General features: G+C 52.7%; 1 protein-coding gene across 1 annotated transcript; it reads left to right on the top strand.

Moving 5' to 3' along the window:
• Positions 1-7629: 7629 nt before the first annotated feature.
• On the top strand, positions 7630-8510 carry DIO3 (iodothyronine deiodinase 3). The gene has a single exon (XM_065636617.1). The coding sequence runs from the start codon at positions 7680-7682 to the stop codon at positions 8502-8504; it is 825 nt and encodes a 274-aa protein (XP_065492689.1). The 5' UTR covers positions 7630-7679; the 3' UTR covers positions 8505-8510.
• Positions 8511-10725: the final 2215 nt, after the last annotated feature.

Genomic DNA, 10725 nt, shown 5'->3' with positions numbered 1-10725 from the left:
TGAGGAAAATTCAATGACCGAGTAAAATGCTGAGTAATTTCATCTGAGCATTGAATTATTTGCAGTTTCCTGCATAAAAGGAAAAAATAGAACAGGAATTCAGGCCCTTGTTATGCCCAAGATACTTTCTTCATCCAAGAGCAGAGAAGCAAGCAGGTTTACAAAATTTTATTTCAATTAAAATATTCCATATAAACAATGCATAGTTGTTCAGACTAACTGACCTCTACTTCCAATTCTTTCTGGGCAAAGTTTTAGAAAGAAACACTGCACTGCAATATCAAATAAGCAGATTGCATCTATTTTGGAACAAGTGGAGAATTACATGCAGTTCAGATTCATCAAAATCTTTCTATCTGGCTGCAGAGGCCTGTTATTAGGATGTGTCAAACCTGTCCAGAAACTTCTTTATACTATTGATAAACAAGCCACACATTAAATTATGAGATTAAGATGTGTATTCCTTCCAGTTCTTATGTATGTTTAGTCATTAATCCAAAACAACATTGCCAAACCCTGACCACAGAAACAGTAAAAATAAATACCAAAGGTCTGGGAAGAGAAATCCTGAGGTCACAAAGAGAAGGTAACTTCAAGGGAGTATCCTGGAAATTAAGACTTATAAATCATCATGAGCTGAAAGAAACACATTTCAGCAATTGCATAATGCCATTTTACAGGGCTAAAAATAACAGAGTCATGGTGCAAATGCCAGGAAAACAAATCACTGGAAAACTTCACAAACATTTATGTTCAAAGAAAAGGCTCGAAGCAGGCGAGTTATTTGATGAGAGCCAAAGTGCCCAGCGATGGTGGCTTCCAGCCTCCTGTTTGGCATGCCACTTGCTTCAAACAGGTCTGTCATGCTCAAAGTGGTCATTTACACAAAACATGTAATATACATGTAATATACATTTAAAGTGATGCTGGGGATAAAAGGTCAGTAGATTAATCATCTCTGTTCTATATTCAAAAATGGGCTGATACTCCTGCCTTTCTGAGTAAACTCCTCCATTCTTGCTGAAGTATTTGTTCCTTCACTCTACAGATTATTCAAAACGGTTAAACCACTGCTGGGTAAAACCATTATATTGCAGAAAATCAGGGTCACCCTGAAAAAGATTATCCCAGACATGATCCCTAAAGATTTTTCTTGAATAAATGTGTTTTTTAAATGCTATTTTTCCTGACTTTCCCTCCAAGTCTGTTACAGATTGGAAATTCAAATGTGTATGTCAGTTCAGGCAGGGCACATGCAATTGCCTGAAAACCAGAGAATTATTAAATGATATTATTTTAAAACTCTTTATATTTTACTGCACTTGCTAAGGAAAGCGAGATGATGGAAATTGCACCCTGAGTCTTCAGCCCTTCTTTTGTCTGTTATCATGCTACACGGCTTGGGCAAAATCCTGAGCACAAGGGAGGTGCCGGGAGTTTTGCTACTGATCGCTCACGGCTTTCACCACATGAACCTCGGAGCTCTGAGAATCAGCCTGTAACAAAGACTGCCAGGCAGCGCTGAGGCTTCCCCGTGGCATGGGAGCTCAAAGCAGTGGTGTTTCCTTTACCCCAACAAAGCCTTGAGTCTGTCAACTCAAAAGTATCCTCTTAATATTTTGAGCAAATACCCTTGCTGTGCTGCCATTTAAAAGATGAAAACTAACCTTAGTTATCAGCCTGCTGTTCTCATCTTTCTAAACAGTGCTGGTGTATTGAAATTTGCTGTCATACGCTGAAACATACTTTGTTATAAAACATTGCACGCGGTGAATTCTGCTACAATGTTCTTAGAGGAGATTTAGATTCAAGCAAATTGCATCTCCCCGTCTTTCTCTACATCACACCTGAAACCCATGTGAACAAAGACAATGGAAGAAGTATTTTCTCTTTCTGCCAAGGACTTCATCTGTATTCAATGTGTACAAAGTTGCCGCTTAAGTATAACTCTGTGGGGTTCCACTTCTGGACTAGACTGTTGTCTTTGCTGCAGAGCAAACCATTCAGACGACTATAATTATACTGCACTGCCAGGGGGTCCAGCCTGAGCTCTTGAGCCACAGCAGCTTTTGAGCAGTTTGCTTGATGGCTAGCAGAGATGTGCTTGGCACGGGGGTTTCTGGATAATCTGATTTCCTACCGCTGGAGGAAGCGTGTGAGCAGCTGCTGCTGAAGTTGACATTGCCGGCTCACCCCAGAAGCCGGCTGCGTGCCCCATTCGGCTCCATTGCCCAGCAGGACCTCGCGACAGCCACTGTCATCTCCTGTACATCTCCTATACTCATCTCCTATACTCATCTCCTATACTCATCTCCTATACTCATCTCCTATACTCCTCCACTGCACGAAAGGGTAAGACTATGTACATTTTCCTTGCAGTGAAGCTTGCTCAGGAAATTTCTGCTCTTAACACATTCTCACTACACAGTCGCACGCAGGGGCAGTTTGATGATACCACTAAGGCAGACTGATGGGATGGTCCTGTTACCCCTGCCTTGGCCACACGCTGGAACCATTTCTCTCCTGCCTTCTCTGCATCGCACATGTGTTCATTTCCTTTTGTTGTGAGCCAATTTAGGGAACTAACCTGTCAGGAAATAACTCCTTTTCCTAAAGCCAAGCTTTTCTGCCCCCATAGTCCTCGAAACAGGTGACCACAGGATCACACGAGACACAGTGCAAGCAGAAGTGGGGAAGGAATCATGGAGTCGAAAGCTGCACCTTTTGGTATTCACCAAGTTGCACCACAAGTTGTGCTATTTTAGAGATCCCAAAGTAAATCCAGTCACCAAAATCATCTGGGTTTAAAACCAGAATTCTTTAAACCAGAACCTTTTAGTTATCTACTTTCCACCACAGCTTGACAAGCTGCCAGCACAACAGAGGCCCTAGCAAGCAGCAGCGTGGAGGCAGGTGCAGAAACCATTAACACACCAGGGGAACCGCACACTTGGTCACGCTGCAAAGCTTTGGTAGGTGGCTCACAGACTCAAGAAAATGTTGGTTTCCGCTTACTCAGGGTGACACTAAGTGTTGCACTAACAGACCTGTAGCTGAGGAATCAGTCCTACCTCCAAATCAAACAATTCCTTCACAGTTCAACCCAGAGTCAGCAAGAAGTGGGGAAAAGAAAATTTTAAAAGCTTCAGTGCAAGGAATCTCTTTGTCATACATGACACACTTGTCATGTATTCAAAGGTGAGAATGCCAGGGTGGGGTAGGAGAGTCAAAGTCCATGTCTCTGCTAGTGATTTTATAGACCAATCTGCAGCATGGCACTTTTTTTCTTTCAGTTCTCAAAGCTACACAAAGCATTGGCTGGTGCTTAACTTTGCATGGGTTTTTCCTGAGTCAAATATATATTAAAAAAAAAAAAAGGAGGGTGGAAAAGAAAAACAGGTGTCACCTAAAAGTGGTGAAAGATTAACAGGGATGTAGATCCAGAGACAGCCAGACCCATGCCTAGACTTCAGCTTACGGTAAGTTTTTTCCAGAGGTGTCACCAAGAGAAAACAACTGCAAATGGGGTTTATCCACCTCCAGCTTCAGCAATATAACATTTACTCACTTCTTACAGATACCAGACAGGTGAGTAATTCACCACTGCACTACTGCACCTCTCTGTCGTCACTGGGTAGCTGCTTACATGAGAAGAAATTGTCCAGCTCTTGTTTCGGGGCCAGATCCAAACTTCAGTGAAGTCTTTTTCATTTCCTCCACCATAAAGTTCTGTTCTAACACATTAATGACATGTAGCTTAGATGACACGAGAGGTGGAACTCTTCCAAAATACATTCAGTTTCCTGTCAGAAAGTATTGCGTGCCTTTGTGCAGGAAATTATAAAATAGAAAATAAACATGTAAATATACAATTTCAACACATTCTCTACATCAAAGCAGACCTGATGTTTTTAATTTCAGCTTTTTGAGGTTTTGGTTTTATAAGTTGCTGAATTTATTTTGTAGCTCCTGTTTATGAAAAGAACTTTAAAAGAGTTATAAATTACAACTATAAAATGAAGAAAAACTACAAGTACAAAGTTCTCAAAAAAGGAAATAATGTGAACCCTGTATGTGCAGTCGTGCGGACACACACACAGAAACTTATATATTTAAGTTAGTGACTGCTGAACCACAGACCACATGCAGAAGAGTAAAAACCACCCATAACCAGATGTGCCACTGTAAATCCCATATTTTAGGATATATTCTATGAAATCCTCAGTGCGCAGGAAGACGTAAGTTCCCACACTATTAGTAGCAGCGAAATGGATTCCTAGAAAGACCGACTACCTTCACATACCTAAAAATAATCCAAGATCCAACTGGGAGGTATGGCCCTTGTGAAGTAGAGAGAGGGTTTACCGGAGTGAAAACACATGATTTTGAAAACCGTCCAGCATAACACAGAAGTGAGAACAGCAGCAACACATCACTACAAACCTCCCGACAACCAAAGGGACGCAGAAAAATTTCCACTCTTTCCCACGGAGTTTTGCATAAATACACGAGCGCTGTACTTCAACTGAACACATCAGTGCGTGGCTTGGAGAGCCAAGCAGAGCCACCATTTCACTACGAAACAGCAGCTTTGAGTTATATTTGAATTTTCCTATGGTAGGAAAGTGTATCGGTGGGCTGCTAGAGCAAAAGGCTTCAGTTCTCTGCTCTATCTACAGCTGAATAGGAAACCCCAATTCAAAAGTTTCCTTCAAGCTATAAAAATAAAGCAAAGTTGTTTCCAGAGAATGGAGAAAAAGTCGTTTCCAGAGAATAGAGAAAAAGTCATTTCCAAAGTCCCTATCCAGCTACAAATGCTCTGTGTAAGACCAAATACGTTTTTCACCTTGCAATATCTCTCACTGATCTAGTAGAGCAAAGTTTGTTGATATTCAGGATTGCAAACCCATCTGTTTACTCAGGCTTTTGTCTGTCAGCATAGTTTGAAGAGGTCGCTTTGAGAGATCAATTTTTTTTCCTGGGGGTTTCTTCAGAGTTACCACAATTCGTTATTGCGTCTGTTTAGAGGCTTTAATTTGCGGTTTCCAAGATTGCATAACTGCACAGAGAGGTGGTGAGAGGCCCACATTAAGAGTTCAAAATAAGTTTGACAATATAGTAAATATCTACTCAGTAATTTTCCCTGGACTGAGCAGGACGGAATGCCAAAAAAGTTATTAACCAGGCTAGTGCATGAACATGGCTTTATGAGAACTAGAGCATACGTTTCCATTCAGGTGCTAAAATGCTGAATTCCCTTCACTTGCTGTTGACAACAACTACAGACAATGCACCAGGGGGCTGCAAACCAGGCGCCTGATTAGATTGCTCTAAACCAGCCTTTCGGAAACAGATATAGAAAAAATAAAACGAGATTTTAATTTTGCTTTTTATTCGGAGTTCTCGTAACAAGTTACATAAAAATGAAGTAAGCCGCCTAGACTCCCATGAGGAGGCTCAGCATTAATTTTTCCATTTTGCAGATGTTAGACGGGAGGCACAGAGACGTGCACGGTCACATTTGGAGAAGTGCAGGCTGCACCCAGGGGGAGTTGCGGGTCCTCGGGCTCTCTGGAAATCTGCAGCCAGAGACCTGGCAGCAGCCACAGGCAGAAACGGGGCACCCAGAACCCACACACACATTGAATGCTTGGGTGGCATGTCCGCAAAGTCAGCACGGCAGGCACCTGGGTGAGTGGCAGCTGTAGCAGCAGCTCAGGGATGCATGGGTCGCATTTGTGTAGCAGAGGGCAGTGTTCAGCATTTTGGACAACTAATATCCCTTTCTAAAGAAGCTGGTGAGGAAATGATGTGCACATTGCAAACTGCGAACCCTGTATCAATGGAGCATCTGTGAGCAGAGCTGCTGTGTTTTGTGTAGGGCCATGTCTAAACACCAAACTAGATTTAAGCTCCATACATCTGGGACAGGTCTCCATCTAGTCCAGCAAGAAGGAATTTATGGGCCATAAATTCCTCCTGACTGGGTGAACACTGAAGGTGGCCAGTCTGTGCTCAGCTCCACGTACTGCAAGCACTTTGCTAACTGCGGCATACCCACCTAACTTAAAACCAGCCCTTGCATGTCCACTGTGTGGATAGAACGTAGGTCTACCTGACCATGTCCATGAGGTGACACCACTCATCTGTTTAAGGACTTTGCTAGACCAGCTCACATGAGAAGCTTGTGTTTATACTTCACTTGATAAGAGAAAATAAATACCGATGCCTCCTCCAGGGTCTCTGTAAGTGGGCATCTGCTCACCGGGTGCTGCAGGACCCCCAGCAGAGGGGGACATCGCAGAGGCAGCGCTCTCCTGCTGCCTCCACTGTCCCCGCTGCCCACCCATCGTGCAACATGCCGCGGCACCGGCCGAGCCCCAGCTCCATGGCGCGGGGGAGTGCGCTCATGGCTGAGCTGGCAGGTGAAGCCGGGGGAACACACGCCCGGGATGGGACAGCGACCCCCGGGAGCACGGCGGCTGCCGCGCCCAGCGCGGCGTCGAGCGCTGCCGAACGCCCCGCTGCAGCGCGGGCTCCGCCTTCACACCCCGGCGCACACCCGCAACCCCGAGGCCAGCCCGCCCCCCGCAGCCTCCTGCAGCCCCTGAGCCGTGACCCTGGCTCCCGAAGGCCCTCGGGGGGAGGCCGGTGACCTCGCCCCGGGGGAGACCCGCCGCCACGGGGACGCCCGCTCCGGCTCGGGCTCCGGGGCTGGGCGGCGGGGGCACGGACACCCCGGGCCGGGGGGCGGCAGGGCCCCGCGGTTCCCCGCCGCCACAGCCGCCGCCGCGGCGGCTTCTCGGGCAACAGCTACCCCTAGCGGCCGGAGCGCCGCCCCGCGCCCCTCCTCCGCCGCGGGGCAGCGGCCGCCGGCCCGCGCCCACCTGGCATCCCTCGCGCCGGGGCCCGGGCCGCCGGCCGTGGGGCGAGGGGCTTTCCGCGGGCTGGGGCAGCGGCCGCCTCCCGTCCCGTCCCGTCCCGTCCCGTCCCGCCACCGCCGCCGCGGCGGGAGGATGCGGGCGAGGCGGCTCCGAGGGTTCGAGTCCCGGGTGCCCCGGGCGTGTAGCGGGGCGGAGGCCGTGCCCTGGGGCCACCGGGCTGGTGGGGCGGGGAGGGGAGGGAGGCGCAGGGGAGGGACGAGGCGCGGGCGGCCCGTCCCTGTCACCTGCAGGCGCTGCCGGGACGGCCCCAGCCCCCGCTCCCGCTGCCGCTCCGGCTCGGCGGCGGCCCCGCGCTCGCACAGCCCGTGCGGAGCCGGGCCTGGCCGGGTCGGGGGGCGAACTGCGCCTGTTGCATTGTCCTTGGCGGGGCTGCTTGTGAGCGTCTGCCGCTATCAGCGGCCGGGGACCCCGGCGGCGCCCTATCTCGGACTCTCTGCTGGTGCCTGATAGCAGCTGCTCCCTGCTTCGTTGCACGTCCCTCGCAGCCCCCGCCGGGGCTCTCTCCCCTTTTGTCTGTGTATTTTTAGGTCATTAGAGTGGAGGGGTAGGTAATCCCCAGGCTCAAGTTCCAGAGGGGCGGGTTCTGGCCGGAGGTGGAGTCACTTTTCATTTAAATCCCTGACTATAAAATGGGCTTAAAGAGAAGCGGGATCTCAGCTGTGCTGCACAGACCCCGGCAAGCAGGGTGCGTGGGGGGCCCCAGGCAGCCAGCGCCCTGCAGCACAAGCCGCTGCGATGCTCCACTCCCTTGGTGTTCACACCTTGCAGCTGCTCACCCAGGCGGCCGCCTGCATCTTTCTCTTCCCCCGCTTCCTGCTCACGGCCGTGATGCTCTGGCTCCTGGATTTTCTGTGCATTAGGAAGAAGATGCTGATGATGCCCACGGCAGAAGAGGTGGCCAGTGCCAGCGAGGGGCCGCCCCCCGACGACCCCCCGGTCTGCGTGTCCGACTCCAACCGCATGTTCACGCTGGAGTCGCTGAAAGCCGTGTGGCACGGACAGAAGCTGGACTTCTTCAAGTCGGCGCACGTGGGCTCCTTAGCCCCCAACCCCGAGGTGATCCAGCTGGACGGGCAGAAGAGGCTCCGCATCCTCGACTTCGCCCGTGGCAAGAGACCCCTCATCCTCAACTTCGGCAGCTGCACCTGACCCCCGTTCATGGCCCGCCTGAGGTCCTTCCAGCGCTTGGCCGCGCACTTCGTGGACATTGCTGACTTCCTGCTGGTGTACATCGAAGAAGCACACCCCTCCGACGGCTGGGTCAGCTCGGACGCAGCCTACAACATCCCCAAGCACCAGTGCCTCCAGGACAGGCTGCGGGCAGCTCAGCTGATGAGGGAAGGGGCGCCCGATTGTCCCCTGGCCGTGGACACCATGGACAATGCTTCCAGCGCCGCCTACGGTGCCTACTTCGAGAGGCTCTACGTCATCCAGGAGGAGAAGGTGATGTACCAGGGAGGCAGAGGACCAGAGGGCTACAAGATCTCGGAGCTGAGGAGCTGGCTAGACCAATACAAAACCCGGCTCCAGAGCCCCAGCACGGTGGTCATCCAAGTGTAAAAAGGACCTGGCAAAATTGCAGGGGTGGAGAGGCGAGGGGAGAGCGGGAGGAGAGGTGGGGAGGGAAAAGGCACAGCGACGCGGATGGCAGGAGGTGTCTTCCCCGGGGACACTCGAAGGAGGCTGCTGTGGGAGCCTTGGAGGAAGATGTGCCATAGTCCTTTCTCTATTCAAATCATGTTGATTTGCCAGCCACGCTCTGTCAATACTGTATTTCCATGTGCGTTTTGTAAATAACTCTCTTCCCCCCCCTTTTTTTTTTTTGAGAAGCGTTTACTATTTTTTAAGGAGGCTCTCTTCCTACGGGATCTGTTCCCAGCTGCGTGTGTGCGCGGGTGTGCGTCTGAAAAGTTGTGTACAAGTGCTCCGTGCTGCCTAGCAAGTGCTAACTGGGATTTCTAGTATTTCTTTGTGATGACCGATTTTGAAATGGGTTTCTCTAATGCCAAGAAATCGCGTCTGATGTTGTCAAGTACTAGAACTGCCAATAGCCAGAGGTGAACGGAATGTCCTATTTATGTGGGGGGGTTTTGTAAGACGTTCGTTCACCTTTTTTTTTTATGAATTTTTTTAAATAATAAAGGTTGAGTAAATAACGCGTCTAACCTTGACTGTCTCTCTGTCTTCAGACCGCTACACTCACTTTCCCTTTTGCCTACCTCGCAATATTCTCTCCGCAGCCGAGGAGGGGAAGGCGAAGCGGCAGGCGGGAGAGGATGGGCTGCTGGGGGCTCGGGGGCGGCGACGGGCTCTCGCTCGGCGGCGGCAGGAGCGCGCCCCGCCCGCGACCCGAAGGACAAGGGTGGGTACTGGACGTGCCCAGGGGAAAATCCAGACCTCCGGGTCTCCCGGGCCAGAGAGCACCGCGGTGGCCTTAGAGACCGGCTCGGAGGGCTGTTCGCTCCCTTTCTGATCCCGGGGAGCCGCCCCCGGGGTCGAGCCCTGGGAGGGCGAAGGTGCAGGGTTCGCCGGCGCCGAGCAGGCAAGTGAATCCCGGCCAAAAAAACAGGCGGGGGAAAGGCGTCCTGGCCGGGCGAGCTGCCCCACCGAGGACGCCCCGTGGCGCAGGCGGTGCCGGAGCCCGGCCGGGGGCAGCGTGACTCGCACCTGCGGCGAGGCAGGGCCGGCCCCGCCGAGAGACGGCGGCTGCGGGGCCCGGGCAGGAGGGGAGCGCCCAGCCCGACGGTGCGAGGCTCACACCAACCCCCCCACCCCGCCCCGGGGGCCGGCAGCTGCCTTTCAAAGAGTGAGGGGTGCCAGAGATCGCTCCCGCAGAGCCCGACAGGTGAAGCCCAGCGTGGGGAGCATCCTGCAGCTTCCGCAGGAGCTGTGCAAAGCCGCCCAGAAACAGCGGGTCCTAAGCACCTCCCGTTGTGCCTCTGAATGCCTCCTTGTCCCTGACCGCAGCAGGACAAGGCGTCCGGGTTGTTCGGTCCCTCACGAAGTTTTGGAAAGGGGTGCACCGCCCGTGGGGAAGGCAAGCTGGGGACGCCGAGTCGCGCCCGCAGTACTACGCTAAACCTGCGGAAAGCTGTTTGGAAGGGCCTTACAACCCCTGCCTTGGCTGTGACAGTGTTCCTCTGACCCCGCAACGTTCCTGCCCCTCAGCATTCACGGTTTAGATCAGCCCGTGTAACCGCTCCCACCGCTGCCTCGCAAGGAAAGCAGCACCGGGCGGTATCTCACAGTTAAACCAGCGGCTCCGACTCTGCTCCCAGGTCCCCGGCGTCCCGGGAGCGGCGGGAGCGCAGCGCCCCTGGAAATCGGGCCGCTTTGGCTGAGGTGTCAAAAGATCCGGCTCAGGTGCCCGCTTGGGGCTTCCCGACACGTCTGGCCGCGCAGCCTGCTCCGCCGGCCCCTAAAACCCCTCAGCACTTCGCCTTTCCACCGTCACCCTTGAGCGGTCGCCCCGCCGGCTTCCCGCCGCACCGGGCTCGGGGCTCCACCGGCTCCGCCCGGCTCGGGCACCTCCGGTGATGCTGGGGCGGCGAGGCTAGAGCCTGAGGTGAGCTTGCTTCTCCCGGCTGCGTGTTGGTCGCTAAACTCATCGCCCTCGATGAAGCTCCGGAGAACCTCCGCGGCAGCCTCAGCAGGGCAGGCTGCGGCGGGACATCACTCCGCTTCTCCCGCCGCGGGCACCGCCCGCCCAGGCGCGGCTGCGGGCGCCGCAGGCTGCGGAGAGGCAGAGGTGTCAGTGCCTGAGCCACTTCCACCCACCGTC

The sequence above is a fragment of the Caloenas nicobarica genome, chromosome 5 (assembly GCF_036013445.1).
Source record: "Caloenas nicobarica isolate bCalNic1 chromosome 5, bCalNic1.hap1, whole genome shotgun sequence".
Classification (NCBI taxonomy): Eukaryota; Metazoa; Chordata; class Aves; order Columbiformes; family Columbidae; genus Caloenas; species Caloenas nicobarica.
Note: the sequence above shows the minus strand (reverse complement) of the source record. Positions and strands in the feature narration are given on the sequence as shown.